The sequence below is a fragment of the Danio rerio genome, chromosome 12, assembly GCF_052040795.2.
Source record: "Danio rerio strain M-AB ecotype USA chromosome 12, GRCz13ab, whole genome shotgun sequence".
Taxonomy (NCBI): Eukaryota; Metazoa; Chordata; class Actinopteri; order Cypriniformes; family Danionidae; genus Danio; species Danio rerio.
Genome location: NC_141032.1, coordinates 36,599,928 through 36,622,490, shown reverse-complemented (window position 1 = coordinate 36,622,490; position 22,563 = coordinate 36,599,928). Strand labels below are relative to the sequence as shown.

At 35.2% G+C, this 22,563-nt stretch overlaps 1 protein-coding gene across 6 annotated transcripts in view; it reads right to left on the bottom strand.

The window, feature by feature from the left end:
* cyth1b (cytohesin 1b) overlaps positions 1–22,563 on the bottom strand; it is a 194,977-nt gene that overhangs the window by 59,899 nt on the left and 112,515 nt on the right. The window contains 1 exon segment of one of the 6 annotated variants that reach the window (NM_199722.1): positions 13,544–13,745. The exons of 4 other annotated variants lie outside the window; for them this stretch is intronic. In NM_199722.1, the coding sequence (NP_956016.1) occupies positions 13,544–13,571 (28 nt within the window). In that variant the 5' untranslated portion in view covers positions 13,572–13,745. 6 annotated transcript variants of the gene reach the window in all.

Sequence of the window (22,563 nt, the reverse complement as noted above, 5' to 3'; positions counted from 1 at the left end):
CTGCACTCTAATGCGACTAAAACCGGCTCCACGTGTCTTAATCCAAGTCCGGTGATGACTTCAATTGGATTAAATTAATCAAAAATCACTGTTAACATGTTAGACTTTTAATCAGAGTAATGTCTTAATCATATTAAAATCGGATTATTGGTGTCCATGTAAACGTACTCCCTGTCAAACACAGGCAGATCATTTGATTATTTGTGTTTTGATTATCATGTGATTCTCATGTGATTATTTCAGACTTTTCCAAAAATCACAGCAGTTGTCAGTAGCTGGTCTGACACAAACATGTTTACTTATGAACTCAACATCGCACTAGGTTTTCATCCAGACTGGAAAGTCTTAAACCACGTGAAAGGTACCATTCATTTCCAAGTCAAATGACTGTCCAAACTCAAAGGCAGGTGCCACTACCACAGAGACGCATGTCTGCCTCTGACATCAATATGAGCGTATAAATCTTCAGGCAGAAGCCACTCTAAATGTGTCAAAGTATCTGCCATCCATGTGGCTGCCGTTTCCTGGAAGCTGGGGTGTTTGTTACAGGCTTCTCTGTTTTATTTTTTGTTTTGTTTTTTTGTAGTTACAGCCAGACCTCACTAAGAAAAGTAACTTATGTTTTGTCAGTTTAGAGGCTAATTCATACGAATTCGTATAGGTTTAGTTGTACGAAAATGTACAACTTTAAAAAGGAGGCATGGCACCAAACCCCACCCCTAAACCCAACCGTCATTGGGGGATAAGCAAATCATGCTAAATGAGATACAAATGAGATTGTACAATTTCATACAAATTAGCCAGTAAATCAAAAAAGATCAGAATTGCCGTGAGATTGCGTTATTAGTTAATGCTAAATAGAAGGCTGCCATTTTCCATTGAGGTAATTTAAATGTTTTTTAAAACTGATGTAAACCCACTCCACAAGAACTTTATTATTTTCTGAAAGGAAAAACTATCATCATATTCTGTATTAGGGATGAACGATACTGGGAGGAAGTGATATACAATAATGTTGTTAATTATTCTGATAACAATATTTCTTATAATGCTATTTTTATTACCTATGTTTTAAATAATTTATTTAGGCAATCATATTGAAATAAACAGGTGAAAGATAATTTTCAGATCTAACTAACTGTAATTCAGACTAAAAACTGTGTCAATGTGCAAACATTTAGTCTTTTAAACACCATGAGCAAAAAGCTCAGCAGAAATTTGCACAATGATGGGCTCATTTTCCTATTTATTACCAGGTCTTTGTTCACCTTTGAGCCGCTTCAGGGAATAAGTTTTGCTTGCTAACTACATAACTGAAAATGTGCTACATATAATACAGTTTTTCAGATCACCTACAGCACCTTTTAAGATTAAAAAAATAGAGAACTTGGGCAAAAAAAAGAAAGTAAATTATAAAAAGAAAAAAGAAAGTAGGGCCAAGGCATCTATCAGTGGAAATGCTGTATCATCATCATCATCATCATCACAGCCTCTAATACGTTTCTAAAAGGAGACATCAAACTAGGACGAGCTCTCCTGGGTAATGTGATCTGCGGTGGCACCTCTTGGCAAACTCACCGCGGTGCATCACCCTGCACTTCTTTCACAGCACAACCACATGATGATCTGAGCACAGAATTCTGGCAACCCGCAATCACGCGAACAGTGCTTGTGCGCACGTCGCCACTAAATGACTTCTACATGCCTTCACTTACAGCAAATGCCACTTTCCACATTCATACAAACTAATAATTAAAGAAAAAACACAGCACAAATGACATTTTCACTGAACGCATTGCTGAAAATGTTGGTGTAGATGATTGCAATGCAGTTGCTGAGGTGTTCTGAATGGATTTTTGAATGTTGCAATTGCCTCTATGATACTTTAGGTCCAACAAAGCAACTCCGTGGGATGATATTTGCCAATTTTATCATGATGCTGACATAAAGAAACGTTTTTTTTTAATAGATTAATACTTCAAGTCCTCCACCACACTGACCCACAGCGTGAGCCGGGACACCATGCTTAACATACTGCCGCTGTTGACCAGGTCAATTCAACACACTTGCTAAATACCAGACGCGTCACCCCTGCAAACACACTCGGTGGGGGCGAGGAATGTGCCGTCATCAATCAAGTCACCGGCTGCGTGCTGTCATTTGGACATTGTTAAGGGCTGAAGAAACATGCGGAACGCCAATGTTGTTATCCAGGAAAAACATAAGTAAAATATTTCTGCAAATGGATGTGAAAAAGGGATATGCAATTTGGGGAAAACATCTAATTGCGACTTTTTTGAGAGATATTGCAATTTGGATTTGATTTGCGTGTTACTTTTGTAGTCAAGCCTCAGCTCAATAATCTGTATCGTAGCTTCTTACTGCTAAAATTAGTGCTAAAAAAGGAACTGAAAAGATATTAACTAACTTAAACGGTTATTCAAATTTGTTTTTAAATATTCAGAAATGAAACAATTTTTTCCCTAGAGCAAACAGTAAGCGCAAATAAAATGACAAATAAAAGGGAGATAGTAGGGATGCTCAAAATAATCGATTACCAGGTGAAGGTGCAGTAGGTGATCTTCCACAATGCTAACAGCTTAGCAAAAATCTCTGAACCACAGTCCTTCCCCTGCCGTCTAGAGCCACGCCTCCTGAAATACGAGCACCGCAAAAGAACCCTCATGTGTTAAAAGCGACTAGTGCTTGTCCGGCGGCATGCAAGCCAAACTGACATGCTATTTCAGAGCAAATATTTAGAGTTGCATGGTAAACAATATAGGGAGAGACTAGGCGGAATAGCGGTATTTACTTGTGTTTTGTTGTTAAACTAAATTAAAATCTACATTATCGATGCTGTAAAAGGTCCCTTATGAAACTGAAAATAGTCTTATCAATCTTTGATCGTAAGATTTTAGTGGCTAAACAACACTTCTGTGAAGATTTAACCCATTTGTAACAACAACATCTAACGTTACATTAGCCTTGCGTGAAGCTAAAACAGTTTTAAAACAGAACATTACCTGTCTACGAGAAATCCTTCAGACATTGTGTCATCCTTTCTCCAGCGTGCAAAAGTAACTCCAATATTGTTTCAGGTTTTAAAAAGTTTTGATTCAGCAGGTTTTTAGCGATCGCGCGCGTGAACGCACGGCGGTCGGCGGAGATGCGTACAAAAGGCTGCGCTGTTGTTCAAATCTGCATTTGCTGACAGACAGATTGGGCTGCTTATCGTTATTATGAGAGATGTCGGTTCGACTCCATTTAATTGGATGAACATTTTTTTGTTTTATGCCTTACCCAAAATATAAAAATACATATAAATACATATAGATCATTTAGTGTAATCATTACTATTAGACTGTGAAGAGACTTTCAACCAGCACAACAAAAAATGCTTTTGAAGACAATCACCTACTACACCTTTAACCGAAAGGGTGTGTTTGTAACCGATTAATGGTATTAGTTAAACGATTCAAAAATATTATTTTATATATTTTATGCGTTTTTTTGCGTTAAGAGGGGAATCTTTTGAATGGTTTACTAACAGCCGCAAGCGTTTTTGCTCTCATCCCAAAGCAGCAGTGTTAACGTGGAATGTTGCGGTTTGATACTGACTAGTTGATGCCAAAACAGCGCTGATGTTGATTACCTCCTGGATCTGTGCCATAAACACAACAAATAGGCTTTAGCTTTTATTTTAAAGCTTATAAAAAATGTACGCAAATGAATGCAATATCATATTTAAACAACAAAATTGTTCACAAAAAGTCAACATATGCGCGCGTTGCCATTGTCTTATCCACGAGTGAGAGAGGAAACCATATATCAAGACACCGAAGACATCCATTAGCCTATATAATTAATTTTGTTTCAAGCGCAAAGATTTGTTTAAAAACTATTTCTAAATTCAGTTTTAATTTCCAGCAAACAAACAAATGAACAATAATAACAAAGTTATATCCAAATACACATGCTAAGCCTCATATAGTCCAAAACCCAACAGCTAGACAAATCTAAGCTTGTTTTTAACAAAACAAATATAAATACGCATTTAATAAATAATACTAATAATAATAATAATATTATACAAAAGCAAGTTCTCATAAATAAACTAAAGATTTCTGCGTATTGCTGTACACAGATAAAGTGCTAGACTTTAGACCTGCTTTCAGCCGATCTACTGCACAGTCTATTTTAGTTCCTCAAAATAGCAACTTGCCAACAATGCACCTTAACACACCTCCTTTCTAGACTGGAACACCCATGAGTCTACAAAGTGGCGCAAATGGATTTGCTATTTAAACAACGTGTCGGAAAACAGGAAAATTAAGGTTGCGTTGGTCTGAAAATGGCAAAACATCAGGGCAAACACGTCTTGTGCCTTATTGCGCTGGGTGTATGATAGGGCTCTATATGTCTGATGGTAACAAACAAGAGTCATTGGTGCTCATGCATTTGTGAATGACACTGAAGTGAGCCAACTAATGTAGTTCACATGACAGTCACAACACAGCAGATGTAATATGCATACATGTTCATACTAATCTGTACAAAATGGCCATGATTTTATTGGGGAAACAAAAGACTAAAAGTAAAAATCTGATACCTGGTTAACAACAAGTTTCCTTACTATACACAATGACTTTGTTTAATCAGTAACTTGTTTCTATTTGTTTGTGTATTACAAAAGTACAATGTAAAAGTTAATAAATATTTCTATGGAAGAATATTTCGACCATAATTTTAAAGGTAAATTTTGGAAACCAAAATTTGTGGTGCTGCTTATGCATGTCAATTTCATAAGGATTCATCAAAAATATCCATGTTTCAAAAATTAACCACAGCCTTAATACACCCAGTAAATGATGACAGAACAAATTTTGGTTAAACAAAATCATATGATCTGCTGACATCGAGAGCTATTAAGGCCTTGCAAGGCAGCTTACTAGATTTTACAACAGTTTCAACCAACTATGCGCACAAACGAAGAAAAACTACCATCATGTATCTTTTTCAAAACATCCGTGGACACAAGAACACCCACTACTTGCTCCTTCTAAGCATTGTCTCTGCAAACACACTGATAAGAAGGGCAGCTGAAACACACAAGCCACAGATGAGTCTAAAAGCGTAATCAAGTCATCCCAGAAGCTCATACAAAGCCTCCATCTAAACAAGCTCAATGTCCTGTGGCTGCCACGAGTTTCCTTATGTCATACAGACTCTCATTCTGCGCTCACTATTCAACTAGTGAGGGAAAAAGACATCCACAGGCCTTTAGAAGAACAAGCGTCTTTATGCTCCTCAAAAAAGTGTGCGCATGACTTAGAAAACGTACATGCTTTACAATACTATAGCTTTAGAAGCAAGCAATGAATTTTACTGCACAAATAAACAAAATACCTGAGTGAGATAATCCTGAATGACAGCTCTAAGCCTTTACAATTCCAGTTTGGCAGTTCTTTTGATCCATTTAGAGAATTAATGCACTTTAAAGCATTGTTGTCGTTCAGAAAGAAGCTGTCTAACTCCCGGAATCTTCCAGTAACGTCCTGAGCTTCATGTCTTAGTGGAAGTGATGCTACCGGAAGATTTTGTGTTGCAGACTGTTCTGCTGTCTCTGAAAATGACCCCCCTCCTCTCCTCCTCATGTTCTGTCTCTTTATCGCTCTCTGTAACCCTCTCCTCTTGTCTCCTCCCCCGTCACACACACACACACACACACACTCATTTCAGCACATTCAAGAGCTCCACCCTGTGGCTGCACACAATTTTGCCCCCCTGTTACTTTAATAAATGCACCCACTGTTTAAAGTTTGAGTGGAAAAAACTTCTCTTTAAAAAGCAAACACTGAATTGATTAATGCTCACAGAAAAGTAATTTATAAAGTTAAAAAAGATATATATTTGCTTTAAATAAAGGCTGAACTTTTTGGATTTCCATTCAAAGAATTTAAATAATTTAAAGAAAACAAAAAGGAGGACATGATTAAGCAGCACAACTGTTTTAAACATTAGTTTAGTTCACCTTTGACTGACAGACAGCATATGCAGAACGTCAAAACACTCAACTGTTTTGTTTAGATTTTAGTAACTATAACTTTAACTTTTAATTAAGTTTGTGGTCTCATTTTATCTGTAATAATGTAAGCTATGACATTGCTTAGCTTTTTACAAAGACGCCATTTTCGCGCGTATAAGTAACATAGTAAACAATGTAAACAACAGGTCGCGCTAGAAACAGTGACATACACAAACAAATAACCATCCATAATTCAACACTATTGTGTCGGTGGATTAAATGTGCTCGATAGGATGGACTCTTACCTTTACAAATAAACCGTGAAGCACAGTGATGAACGCGTGTTTTGTTATTACGATGATATTCACTCCATATCTAATAAGTGTTTTCTGTACAACTCACACAAATTTAGCAAATACATTCTTTATAAGCTTCCCATTGAAAAACAACTAGCTGTAATGGCTGCTTGAGAGTTGTAGCTATAGATTGATGTATAGTTTGTCAAGATTACTTGTGTTCTTTTTGATGTAATCTATTCATAAACACTGACATGTGGAAAAACAGCACCCCAGTGCGTCCGCGTCCTGGCCATGGCTAAGAACTTTGGTAATCTTAATTTAGTAAGCATTTTTAATACGATTCAAAGTTTCTTGGGAACCAGTAAGGCATAATAAAATGATTTCTATTTAATGAATATTTTCTGCAATATATATTGCGATATAAATTTTACATTAATTGTAATGATTTTTGGGAGGAGTGCATCTGCATAAAATACGATTATTTAAAAATAATATAATTTAAAGCACAGATGAAAACAATAGACAAAGATAAAAATGAAAAAACACTATGGACTTCAGTGGATATTAACAGTATTGTACAGTATTGAATCTATATTGTGCAGCTCTACATAATATTAATATAATAAAAAATAAAAGATCTTTATAAATCTTTATGTATTAAGCATTGTTAATGCTAATCTATGTTTCTTGAAAACAAGAAAAGCATAATAAAATTATGTATTTTTAAAGATATAATAATTTTTTAAAATTATAAATCTTTATTTATTAAGCATTGTTATTGCGAGTCGATGTTTCTTGAGAACTGGTAAAGCAAAATAAAATGTATCCTATTTAATAACATAATATTAATATTTAATAAATTGAGAAAATCTTTATTAATTAAGCATTATTAATGCAAATCAATTTAAAGTCAGTAAAGCATATTAAATTATTTATATTTAATGACATCATAATAATATATAACAAAAAAAGTGAAAAAGATTTTAATTTTAACCTGTAACAAATTTATTTAAATTCTTTTTTTTTTTTACTATTTTGACAAAATGGGCTGTATGGGAAAGAAACTGCAGCAAACACACCTGAGAGCAAACACATTCAAGTTTGCTCTCAGTTGCTTTATTGTGCATGGAACTAGAATGAGACAAAAGATGAACTGAAGAGAGAATACATATTGTGTACTTTTTATTTTTGTTAATTATTTCTGTAGTATTTTTTCCAGTATTTTAGATTCATCGTATAATGTATTTTGTAAATATTTGTTGAGTAAAGTTTCTCATAACTCAAAGTAATTTCTCATAAATTGTAATGTTATGTTGTAATTGTAAAATTGGTCTTATATTCATTAGGGATGTATGAGTTTGTTAAACAAAAAGTAAAAAAGGAATATAAATAAATGTGTTACAAGTTAAGATGAAAATCTGTTTAACTTTTTTTCATTTATTATTAACATTGTCACAAACTCATGCATCCCTGGTGAGCATAAGACCAATTTTCACACACAAAACACAGAAAAAAGCACAAATAAACAAAATGTTTTACTTAAAAAAAAAACGAAGAGCATTTACTTAGATATTCAGAAATAGCAAACTAAAACAGAGTGGTCAATGAGCAATTTAACATTACAATTTACAACAATACTCAACAAATATTCACAAAACACGTTATATGGTAAATGTAAAATACTGGAACTGACACAAGATGGAAAACATGCTACAGAAATAGACTAACACAAACAAGTTCTCAGTTCTCCTCAGTTCATCTTTTGTCTCATTCTAATTCCATCCACAACAAAGCGACAGAGAGCAAACTTGGATCTGTTTGCTCTCAGGCGTGTTTGCTGCTGTTTCTTTCCCATACAGTCCGGTTTTCCCGTACATACACAGTAGTGTCCCACAACATACATGCCAACTGAACCCTATCCAAGTCCTGTCTGGCCTGTTTTCTATCATCAGAATTTTCATAGCTCAAAAAGCTCAGCAAGACATAAAAGTTTTGATGCCCGGCCACACCAAACATTTGGATCTAGACGTGTCCTGAATTTCAGTCATAATATCTCGCACCAGATATTAATGAAAATATCACTCAGTCACATAAAAGAAACCGCTGAGCACATGGTTCAGAGCAGCTTCAAAAGCAGAGCTGGTCCGAGACAGGACTTAGTTATTCTAGAGGACTTGATTTTGGGTCACACTAAGTAAAGCCACCGCTGACCTGGATATCCGGGGTGAGGAGAGTACGGATGAAAAGAGGATTGGTCTCAGACACCCATTTCCTGATGTCAACAGGGTCACAATGAAGGCAGTTTAAGTAAAACAACATTACTGTTGGATCTATTTTTTAAGGGTATACATGTACATCACAACAATGTACTAAAACATAAATGGTTTATTTGCCATTAAAAATGTATACAAATATACACGTGATAACGTTGTTGTCCGAGTTCACTCGAAACTAAAAACTAGGGTTGGGCGATGTCGACCAATTTGGCATTGTACGATGTCTAATGTGAAACATCACCATGAACGATGGCATCGTCATTGTAGGCATGCAGCGGTCAATTAATTATTTATGAATAATGAATTAATTCATAATGAATTCATTATTTGTAGCCTACACCGTTTCAACTACCTGACCCGCATGGTCTTTGTTTTACACTAGGGTTGTAACGGTATGAATTTTTTACGGTATGATAATCGTCTAAAACAATACCACGGGTTGACGGTTTCGCGGTATACGGTATTAAATAGTAATTCTCATAGCAAAGACCCTGAAAAGAATAAAAACACGTTTTCTGACTGAACAAAGGTTTTTCTATGGGGGAAAAAATGCATTTATTTACTGACAATGTATTTGCCCAAAAAGGTCTGGGAATGAACTAAACAGAAAAAAAATGTTACAAAATAATAGAAAAGTGAAGCAAATTTGACTTTTTCCAAATAATATATTTTCAGTTACTATAAACAACACCACTTACAATGAACAAATAAAAAAATAAGAAAATAATAAATAATGTGTCAAAGTCCAAATAAACATGGTGCAAATCCTCAGTAAAAAAATAGATATAAATATTTACTATACTATAAATAGTTACATAACGAAACTAGATTCAATATGGAACATCCTTAGGTTTTATGTGCCACCATGGATATGGTTGTCTGTGGATATGGATTTGGATATGGTTGTCTGAAATGTATGCCTATCTCTCATTCCGTGTTGTTCAAAAAGCTCATTGTTGGTCCACGAACAAAAGCGAAACCTATGCTTATTGGTTATGATATAGCGAGTTTGAACCAATCTGGGCATGGAGGAGGGACAATGCATCAATGTATCATGTCTGGTTTGTCCGGAGACACAGTGACGAGCGTTTCTTTGTCAAATCAGCGTTGTCAAATTTTGATGACATAACCGCACTGATTCCGGAGCCTCTGAAAGTCCGAATGTTATGTGATACGGCACTGGAAAGCTGAGATTCTCTTCTTTATGCCAATCTTTGAATTGTATGAATCGGATCAGCGGATCAAAAGTTATTTAACATTTAAGAGCTATACTTATTTTTAGCCGCGGGCGGCTGTCTCGGTCTTTAAGGGTTAAAACCGTTGATATGCAATTGTTCATGGTATGATAATCGTGCACGTTCAAATCGCGGTAGACCGTCATACCGGTATATTGTTACAACCCTATTTTACACATAGCCAAATCATAAACAAATAAAGATAAAAAACACACAAATTACCACCCGTCAATCACTTTTTCCGCAGGACTCTGCGTGAATAAGCAGAGTGATATGTGTCGTTATAATGGCATCGACAAACATAATTAGTAAAAATGTGCACAACCAACAGGAACCAACCAACAGTATCTAAGGTTTTCACTAAAATTACTGAGTACAAGAATGAAAGTGAAAGATTGAAGCAGTGTACTGACGCTGTGACATGTTAGCTGATAGATTCAAAAGACCAAAGAGTTGTTAGATAGAGACAAAATTATTTAAATATCACATTTAACAACTATAGTTAGACGTGATCCAGTGGTATAACCTTGGATTGCAATCCTGGCTCGGCATCGTGGTGTCCGACCCAACCCTAGAAACACTGTTTTCTTCATTTCAGGCCAGTAGATGGCGGTGTTGTAAAGAAGCACTTTGCATCAGTGCACACACACTGTTCTGATCTCTGACATTTTTGTTTTGCTTGTCAAGTACAGTGAATAATGGTGTTAATAATAAATGTTTTACTAACAAAATAACTTTTTTTAGTAACGAGTAATCAAATAGTAGTGCTGTCGCCTCACAGCAAGAAGGTCGCTGGGTTGCTGGTTCGAATCTCGGCTCAGTTGGCGTTTATGTGTGGAGTTTGCATGTTCTCCCTGCCTTCGCGTGGGTTTCCTCCGGGTGCTCCGGTTTCCCCCACAGTCCAAAGACATGCGGTACAGGTGAATTGGGTAGGCTAAATTGTCAGTAGTGTATGAGTGTGTGTGTGAATGTGTGTGTGGATGTTTCCCAGCGATGGGTTGCGGCTGGAAGGGCATCCGCTGCATAAAAACTTGCTGGATAAGATGGCGGTTCATTCCGCTGTGGCGACCTGGATTAATAAAGGCACTAAGCCGACAAGAAAATTAATGAATGAATGAGTAATCAAATACATTAGTTACAACGCCGTTACAGACAATATAATTGATAAATAATTTGCAATTTTATCTATTTTTTTCTCTGTTAGCTTACTCTGCTGTGTGTGCAAATAACTGACGATGATTGGCGCATGTTTTTGTAGGGGTGGGACTACCACATAACTGATAATGATTGGCTAAAAACGCAGGTGACAGTTTTAAAGGGGTAGACAGCAGGGGGACCCCTGCGGCCACCTCAATATGATATTGCTGTAGATATTATTCATTTCAATGTAATGATGTAAAATGATGCCATGATTACTTTGTGTAATCTGGAAACATTGTTAAACATTAAAACATGACCTACAAATCACATTTTTAAATGTAAACCCAAAAATAATGCTTACAATTTTTTTTAAACTGTCTTTATATTGGGGGCCAGTTTCTATTTTTCATCTCTGATGAGTTTATTACATCAGTGCTATTTCAGTCCAGAGCATCCTGTTTGTTCCATGTCAGACTGAGGGGCTCTGTCTCACCACATGCATAACTCATCTGAATGAAAAAAGAAGAGAAGCAAAGACTATGCTAATAAAAACTCCATATGAATCAAATCTTCTTTGTGAATTTCTTTCCACTTAAAAAAAGTCCCGTTTATTAATTGCATCATTTCAGTAATCCCCTTTTTTGGGAGTGTCATCCTGATCCTCCTTCAGGGGTGCAGGGAAATGCTTCCCACTAAGAAACACCACGGTAACGGTATCCATGGATTAAACAATCCACAAAAATAGGATAATGGACAGACAGACAAACAGACAGTCAGATAGATAGACAGAAAGACAGACAGACAGACAGTCAGATAGATAGACAGAAAGACAGACAGACAGACAGACAGACAGACAGACAGACAGACAGACAGACAGACAGACAGACAGACAGACAGATAGATAGATAGATAGATAGATAGATAGATAGATTTCTTTGTAAAAACAACCAAAAGAAGTACTATGAGTTAACTGTTGAAGATTAATCAGTTACATGTCATTATAATTTAAGTTGTAAAAGCAAAAATTACCCTGAAATCTATATAAATATTTTCATGTTATGACATCTAATTATGATCACAAAAATGCATTTTACCCAAATATCAGTATGTTGGCATGATGTGATGGTGATGATATTGTGTAATAAATATGATAACTTTATTTATTGATTATTGGCCAATAAAATGGTAAATAATGGAGCAGAATAGCTGTTGGAACAAGTTATTTCGATGAATGATTTAATTGGTCACTCATTAAGACAGTCTTTCAGTCACTTACTAATCTTTTTAATAATCATATTTACTTACTCTTAATAATCATATTTACTTATGAAGTTGATATTTAGCTGCACCATGTTTGTGTTTCGTAATACCTAATTTTTAAGAGGGGGGTCATTAGCCCAACGCTCAACCACCAGCCTGGAAGACCAGGACATACACGTATACTACGGACAATTTAGCCAACCCAATTCACCTATAGCACATGTCTTTAGACTTGTGGGGGAACCCAGAGCAGCTGGAGAAAAACCACGAGAGAACATGCAAACTCCACACAGAAATGCCAACTGACCAAGCTGGGGTTCGAACTACAACCTTCTTGCTTTAAGGTAACAGCGTAGGTATATAAGGTATATATATATTGATAAGAAATTTTAAACATTTAAAGAAGGTTATTGTTTGTTAAACTCAACATAAACACAAACAGGTAAGAGATATTTGTTGAAACATTTAAGATAGAGGTAAAGTTTTATATTGTTTTATATTCGGATATTCAGACATTCTCCTTAATAATATAATTTCAGAAAAGTATTGCAAATTCTAAATTGGGAAATCATATTAGCAGCCAATGACTATCAAAGTACAGCCAAGTTTACAGTCAATTAGATAGTGTTGATGTTGTGTTAAAGTCATACTTATATGCTAATTCTAATTGTATATTCAAATCAGCATTTTAAACAATAGAAAGACAGTTAAATGAACTAATGTGCAAATATAAAACTAAAGAAAGTCTTCTTTGCCTAAATGAACTGATTCCTTACTAAAATAATTTTTTTAAGTGACAAATAAATTATTTTACTTTGACAAAAGAACAAACAAGCAATATAATTAATTGTTAATGTTGGTAATACGTTCATGATGCTTTTTTACTCTATACAGACCAAATTAACAAAATTCCAAGTCTCCCCATATGCTCTCACCAATCCGAATCATCCCATAAGCATCGGTTCACGAATCGAACATGCTCAATAACATGTCATTTGTATAAAAAAATGTTTCAACTCAACTCTTGCTAAGCGCGTGAATCATAAAGTCTGTAAGCGAATCGTTCACATTGGTTTTATTTAACACTTCGATCCATTCAACAACAGGATCCGAGTCAAATGAATGACTCGTTCACAAATCAGGAACCATTTATCCTTTCCGTTCAGCAGACATGACCTGTTGCTATCGATGCCTCTGCTTTCAATAGCGTTTAACAACAACAGACAATAACGTCATGAAGTTTTAACGATTACTATATTTAAACACCTATATCCACTGCAAATATGAAAACTTGTGAGATTCACTCACCGATTTCATCATCTGATTTCAGCACCATGATCACTGCGCTTCACACGAGCTCATGTGCTGATCCTGTGATTCGGAGTAAATGAGCTGCTGGCGGTTTAACAAACCTCACACTTTCACCTGTTCACTCACTGTTTTGAACAACACCATGAACTGAAAAGGTCGTTAGAAAGTATCCACTGTTCCAGAAGAGACCGGATGTCTCTGCGCGAAGCCCTCATGCTCTGCAGAGAGGCGTGGCTTCATGGTGACAAACGGCCAATCAGCACCGATCTTCGATTTTAGTTTTTTTTGCAGCGTGCGTGCAGATGCACACAAATACACACGCGCGCGCTCATATATATATATACCTTTACATACATACAAACACACTCTTCTTCTACATCTAAACATCAATGTAGAGCATGTAAACAGAAGCAAAGACTAAAACAAACATTTCAGTCTGAAATGTTAAACATTATAACAGAATCAACATAACAACCCACTTTTGTGGCTTGATAGTTCTGAGAGCATTCAGGGCGGTTTCTAGGCTGACATATGTGGGAGGAAAGTTTTATGCATCTGAAAAAAGCAGGGTTAAAATCCCGCAAATCTGCCCTTTGTAAGTAACAGCAAAACACTTCTCTATTCTATATATAGCTAAAGATTTATAATGGTAGACTGGCTTTCTATTGCTTGGTTTCATGTGGTGGTAGGCAATTCACTTTGTGTCAAACAACAAACAGACAAAAAGCAATATAGGCTATGCAGTTTGCTTTATTGTGATCAGTATAAAATGTAGATTTATGAATATATTATATTAAGCAAGGATGCATCATTATAATCAAAATGGTAAAGATTTACACTGACACTTATTCTGGTTTATAATGTGTGTGTGTGTGTGTGTGTGTGTGTGTGTGTGTGTGTGTGTGTGTGTGTGTGTGTGTGTGTGTGTGTGTGTGTACTGTAACTACAAAACACAAGTTAAGACACCATGGTAAATATACCCGATAATATGCCAATGTTTTGTTCATGTGGTTCCTGCAATTTTAGGCAATTTTAAAATTCTAATTTCTTGTTTGGAAGACTGTTGGCTCTGGTTCTTCTTATTTTTAGAATTTACTATTGAGTACTTTTTACAGAAACCTTTTTTATGTGATGCCATAGAAGAACATCTTTGGGTTCCTCAAACAACTTTTCAGTTGAACATTCTTAAACCAATCTTTTTTTCTCTTATAGCGTGCAGATAAATGTCTATCTGTATTATCTAAAGAACTAATTTTCCAACCCAAATAACCTTCTGTGGAATAAAAAGTTACCATATATTTTAATTGAATGATCAATGGTAATGAATGAACGACAGAGTGTATAAAAAATGATAAATGTCTACATGAAACCTTCAATCCAAGTTCTTTAGAGTGGATAAATGTTCTTTAGTTGTTTTAAGTTCTTTAGATTATAGAAAGGTTCTTTAGGGAACCCAAAATGGTTCACTTTTTTTAAAAGGTGCATAATTGTGTCCATATTTGGACCTCAAAAGGTACATCCTAGGTACATTTGGATACTAATAAACTGTATACAATTGAAGTCAAAATTATTACTTGTTAATTAATATTAATTAACAATTATTTTTTATGTATTTTTCTGATATTTCGCAAAGATGTTTAAAAGAGCAATTAATTTTTTTCACAGTATTTACTATAAATATATATATATATATATATATATATATATATATATATATATATATATATATATATATATATATATATATATATATTTTTTTTTTTTTTTTTTTTTTAGAGAAAGCCTTATTTGTTTAATTTCGGCAAAAAGAATGGCTTTTAATTTTTAAAAAACATTTTAAGGTCTATTAGCTCCCTTATGCAATGTTTTTTTCCCATTGTCTACATAACAAACCACTGTAATACAATAGCTTGTAATTAATTTAGATAAGCCTTTAAATGCCCATTTTAGCTGAATAAGACCTTTAAAAATATCTGGTAATATATTATGTACTGTCATCATGCAAAGATAAAATACATCAGTTATTAGAAATGAGTTATTAAAACTATTATGTTCAGAAATGTGTTGAAAAAGAAATCTTCTCTCCGTTAAACAGAAATTGGGAGGAAATATATACAGGGGGGGCTAATAATTCAGAAGGGCTAATAATTCAACTTCAACTGTACCTCTAGTCTAAGGTATCAGTATGGACTCTTTAGTTACACATGTGCACTTTTTTTTAAAGCTACTGCCACATTGACATCTCCCATTCTGAGTGTAAGAACTGCTTCAGTGGAAGGTATTTTAGTAAATGAATTAATGGCTCTTCTGTGTCACTGCTGAAAAAAACTCTTTTAGAGCCTTTATTTTTAAGTCTTTGAATTATATTTCTGTTATGCCTTAAAACAGGTCTGAGTCCAAAAACGGAAATAATCTCTACGCGTGACAACTAGAAGTCTGTGAAGACCTTTTAACCCCAAATAATCTGACAGATAAAGAAAACATTCAGAATACACTCAGAGCCTCGGGATATTCAAGAGGACACTATCCTTTCAGCAACTCTTAAGAACAGAAGCTTTTTTTTTGTCCTCTCGCCCTCAGGACGACAGTGGTCACATCTTAACCGTGACCAAAGTATGATTATCCTCAATACTGGATGACCGAGCACTACGTGAACAAGCTCTTTGTTTGTATGTTTACTGACCCTTCAAGACTGCCAAAGAACAAATGTGGAACCAATTTGAGACAATAAAAGAACCAGCAAAAATACATCAAAGTTCCCCGACAAAGTGTGAATCTGAGTCGAGCATCAGGCTGCAGCTGGAGATGCGAAACCAATTCATTTTCCAGGTGCAAAAAGGAAACAAACATGGCTTCCGGTATGTGAAATTCCTGAATCTGATGTAACTTTGGCCTGTGTCTGCAGTATTAGAAGCAGAAGGAATAGATCATCTGATGACAGATTGTTTGTGTCGCCTCAGAGAAGAGGGTGCGGACAGCTAATGCCAGATGCTCCTGTTTACAGCACAGCCTAGTGTTTACTAGTAAAATATTATAGTCGTGTGGGCTGAGAAAAGACGTAAAGCAGACCTCGCAACAAGGCATCTTCATCAAAGATAATCAGCCAATAAAACTTGAAGTGATGGTATAATAAAACAGGCTGCTGCTATGGGCAAAACACAGTATTTAGAAAAGAAATCAAAGTGTGGGAAAAGAGAACAATCACAAGCTGCCTTTAACACAAGCTGAGGTACCATAAATGAGCCATCATGTTAATGCATGAGTAACGGAGGCCAGCAAGGGAAGTGCTACGCAAGTACACCTCACTCCCAGTGGCGTAGCGCAAAATGCGGGGGCCCCCCTGCAGGGATCACTGACACGGCTCCCTGATGAAGCGATCACAAACTGAGGGGACGGGGAGATTCGGTGGAGCGACGACGCGAGGAAGCGTTCATAAATTAAGGAGCGGGAAAGGGGGGCGGGGTGGAGCGATGACGCAGGGTAGCGTTTACAAACAAGCGGCGTCAAAGTAGCCGGAAGTTATTCATTTTCAATGAGAACCGGTGGCGAGGAGCAGCGCGGCGCGTCTTCTCCGGTTTGGGCGTCGAGGACGACTCGAAATCAAGTCAGCTTTATGGTAATGAGCTATGACGCGGTTCGGCGGCAAGCACTCAGAATGAAGTAGTCTACCGTTTGAGAGGAGTTTAGAGAACACAAACCTGTGAACTTTGGTTCCGACCACAGTTGTTCCCAGGGGTTTGATAATTTCGGTTGCCGGATTTTCAATTATTGAAAATCGCAACGACGCGGGGCCCCCTAATCACGCCGGGCCCCTCTGCGGTCCGTGCCCTGCGGGCCCGTCCGCTACGCCACTGCTCACTGCGACAGACACTAGAGGCCATGGTCTTTAGCCTCCTTGCTAAGGCTGGTTTATACTTCTGCGTTGAGTGATTGGCATGACCCACGGCATGCCTTGTGCATTGCTGTGCATTTATAGTTCTGCGTGCTGTTTGTGTTATTCTGCAATAACACTCCAGAAAGGCTAGCTGGCAGAGGTTTTTCTGTTCCTCTATGTTGTGTTTCTTCGTTGGTGTTTTGTTTTTTCTGAATGCTACCTTAATGTACAAGCAGTATTGCGGAGATTATTTTGGAAATGTAATAGATTACAGATTACAAATGACCCTATTTAAAATGCAATAAGTAGTGTAACTTTTCAATTACTTAATAAAAGTAAAGTAACTGTTTACATCTGAATACTTTTTAAATACTTTTAAGTTTCTAATGGATATTTTCAACTAAATCTTTTTCAAGCATTTAAACCAAGCAGGTGTGAGCTTACAGTAGCACTGTTACTGTTAGAATTTCAAAATCTTTCATCACTTGAATTAAGATTATATTAATTTAATTTTAAAGTACAGCCACTACAAAACCAGAACTTATAACAAAAAAAAATAGTTTACTTTTGTTACAAAATCTAAATTTTAGTTTGTTGTGCAAGGTGATTTTTGTGGCATTTGCAATAAAAAATATATACTGTACATCTAGCTATTTTTGCATTTTTCATTTTTAAATCAAAGCAACTTAAACCCAAGTCAATCATATCTTTGTGATTATTAAAACTGTAAAACTGATCATTATAAACATTATATATTATTTACTGATAATAATTTGCTGTACCAAACAGAAACAAATGATAGAATATAACAGCAAAAGCTAAAGAATTCAATAAAGCCAGTTGTTACACATCTAAAATACTAGAGTAATTCATAGTAAAGGGGAATATTTAGGAATGAGTATTATTTAAAACTCTTCATTAATAAGTTACACTACATAATGTAGTATTATTAGTAACTAATTAGTAACTAATGAACTAATAGTAGTTACCATAGTATACTTTAGCCTTTACTACAGTAAACTATATATAATATGGTTGGCGACATCACCTACTAGAGCGAGCGGTGGCAGTATCGCACCAAAAAGGTTGTTGTCGTCCACCGAAAACAGGTAGAAGAAATCGTCATTCTCGCCGTCATATGGCTTTATTTTCATCGGCTTGACACCGGCCTCACTACTCTGTGAATGTCAGTGCTGTCACTTATTGATCCGCAATCGGTAAATGTAGCTTGTGTGGACGCTACTGCGCTATTTGCCTAAAAAATAGCTTCGCTACTGAAAAGCTATTTTATTAATAAAATAGCGACGCTACCGCCACACTACTGAGAAGTGTAGTTATAGCGGAATAGCCCCGCTTTAATAAATGGCCTTAGCAGAAGGCATCATGCATATCATAAACAGGCAAAGCAACAGATCCATATTATTCAACATATGCCAGATTTTTAAAGAAAATTTTTAGATGTAACCCCATTTGTAATCTTTAACATTTTCCTAAGTAACTGTAATTTAATTACACATTTTTTCTCAGTAACTGTAACAAATTACAGTTACATTTATTTTGTAATTAAATTATGTAACGCCATTACATGTAACTAGTTACTCCCCAACATTGTGTACATGTAGCTAAAACATGTACCTCATTTTGAGGTAGGAACAGGCAGACGTGCAATAACTTTAACCATAAGGTAAACACAAAACAAACTTTCCACCTGAAGCTCCTTCACGGGACTCGACTTGTAAACACTCGCTCCAAAGGGATAGCGCAGCTCTCGGTCCCGCCCTCACTTATTAGCGCTACCAAGCCGACCAATCACAGAGCTTGCACTATGCATCGTAGCAACGCGCCATAGCGTCAGTCACAGCAAGGGCTATGCGACCACGCGAAGGCTGCACCAGAGTTCGATACCAGCTCAGACCAGGTTGGGTGCAGTAGGACCGGTGGGTTACACATAATGCACACTGTTAAGAAAATTCTATTTATGAAAATGTAAAGAAAAAAAAAAAGATTAAAAGAGACATTTTCGTAACTCGCAATTCATAACTTTTTTTATTTAGTGGCTAATTTGTATAAATTCATACAATCTCATTCATACAATTTAGTATGATTTGATTATTCCCAGTGATGGTTGGGTTTACGAGTGTGGTCAGGTACCACAACTCATTTTTAAAATCAAAAAATTTTTTACACGGCTAAACGAATTCATATGAATTAGATGCTAAACTGACAAAATGTAAAATAATTACTTTCCTCGTAAGATCAGGCTGACAATTTTGCTTATGTTTTTATGTCATATCAACAACATTTGCTATATTCATGGCAACAACGATGATAATTATTCAATACACAATTTACAAACATAATTGTTTCTTTAAAAACCTAATCAAGTCTCTTACTTGGGTTTTTGTCTTGTTTCTAGTACAAAAATTTACATTTCAAAACAAAAACAAGATTAATCTTGTGAAATAATCTTGTTTTCACTTTGAAATGTAAATATTCGGACTAGAAACAAGACAAAAAAATTTAATTAAATAAATAAATCATATATATTCAGTATAAAAATTACAATACAATACAATTATGTAGCACCTGGTCAATATCGGGAGTCAACATTGCATATCTTTGAAACAAAAATCTGTGGTCAATTTTGCCTTACTAAATGCCATTTTCTGTGGTGTCTATTTAACGAAGAACCTCAAAAAATTTACTGTAATCACAGTTTCCATAAAAATGTAGCACAAACAAACAAACACACACACACACACACACACACACACACACACACACACACACACACACACACAAATGAGAAACTACAGGAATAAACTATACAATAGAGGAATACATTTGATTTTATGACACATAAGATATGAGATATAAACTGTGATAATACAGAGACTTGTTTAGTTGAATGACTAAAATAATGTCATAAAACATTGAAAGATGCTTAGTTATTTGTTAAGTTTCAGTTGCCATGGAAATGGTTGCATATTTAGTATTTAATTCTATGCAAAAATAGTTTAGATGTGTGGGTAGATTGAAAACATTCCTGTGATTACACACACACACACACACACACACACACACACACACACACACGAAAGCCATGAAATCCTATAACAAGAATACAACAGATGCAAAATACGGAAGGAAAATACAGCCTGATTTTAACTTTGTTTCATTGACATTCACTGGAAAGTGAGAAGACAAGGATCATTTCAAGATCTGAAGCATTTCCATTGTAATAATAGATTCACTTTTGGGTTTGTGGTCTTATGGTGCGTTCACACTTGTAATTAGCTTTCCTTGGTTCATTTAATTCAGACCAGAAATCAAAGACGCTTTTCTCACTGTGGTTTCGGTGCATGTAAATAAACAAAAAGTCATCAAATGCTTGTCTGTGCATTCAGTCTTGAAGTGACACTGTCATTTAAAGAGATAATTCACCCAAAAATGATAGTAATCTCATACTTTACTTTCCCCATGTGGTTTGAAACCTTTATGACTTTCATTTTTCTGCTGAACACACACACAAAAAATGTTTTTAAATAAGGGGTCAATGGGTCCCAGCAACCAGCATGTTTCATTGTGCCCCTTTGGGATGGCATCACAAAGTGAAATGTCACAGTGACAATTTCAGCATTTATTGATCATGACATTGACACTTCCCTATCCAGCACAGCCATCAAGAACCATGAGCAAAAGTGGATCAAGCGGATCATATCCTCTACTCATTTAACACTGATAAAACAAACGCAGATGCACAAAAATGATTACAATAACACACATGCTCAAGTAAGTCGCAAAAATATCAATCACATTTTCTTTGACCTTAAAGGAAGGCAAATCCAAGCAGAAAATATTGCAAATTGTTGTGGAAAAAGATGATGATGAAATAGCTGTAAATAGCTGTGCAAATGGCATGCAAGGCTTTTAGAGTCACAAATATGCTGAAATAATGCACAAAAATATTTAAGCATTGTAACATTCACCAAACAAATGTTGTGCTAACCAGCCTAAATGAGCAGTCTGAACAAAAGGTTCCATAAAATTATTATATTTTTCCATTGCCTAATGTTAACTAATAGGGCTGCACGATATATGAAAACAATGACATTGAAATATTTTCATTCACTGCGTTATATATTGTGATATAAATGAAATTTCACCTGACTTGAATAACTTGTAAAGAATTCATAATTTTAAATCAACTGAGATGATTCTGTAGTGGAGCATATCTGCATAAAATATAATTTCCACTAAATGACAAGCATATATAAACACATCAGACAAAAGACGCAAATAAAAAATAATTTAAGATTTTCAGGGGAATCAAATAGTATTCAGAAGCAGAAATCAAATAATCACTGTAAAATAATAATAATAATAATAATAATAATAATAATGATAATAATAATAATAACAACATTATTTAATAATTTGACTAAATAATTATGTAATGTTCAATTAATCTTTAAGCTACAAACATTTAATTTATTGTGCCCAAATGGCACAAGTTTGCTTTAAATTCTTATAATCAGGCCTTAAAAACACATGCAAATAATAAAGGTTTACTCTAAGGTTAAAATTTGAAATGACTCCACTATGCTGTAACTGTAATCTCTGGTCAAGTGAAAACCCAACTACATTGCAGATCCCTGTGATGTGAATATTGCAGACTCGCACATTGCGGTATCAATGCTGAAATGATATATTGTGCAGCACTATTACCTTATTGTAAAGTGTTACTTCTAAAAAACAACAAGATTTCCTGTCAAAGACAAGGCTGACAAGTTTGATGACTCTTGAGGATGTTTTATAGACTATTCTGAACATTTTTGTTTCCATCTAAAAGCAATAAATCAGGAACAAGGGTGTTCTGAAGTAACTCGACAGCCCTCCCGTTTTGTGTATCACTTCATTTTTTGTTTGTTTGTTTGTTTGTTTAATTAATTACTTATTTATTTTTACATTTATTTATGTAGAATTTTTTATACATGTCATTTGATTACGGTTATTTTGTCTTGTATCTGGAAGAGAGTAAATAATTCTGATGTAAAATGATAATATAGTAATAGGTTTATAGATATTTTAAATTAAGTGTTTTTTTCTGTTATTTCTCTCTTCAAAAACAATAAAAGAAAAC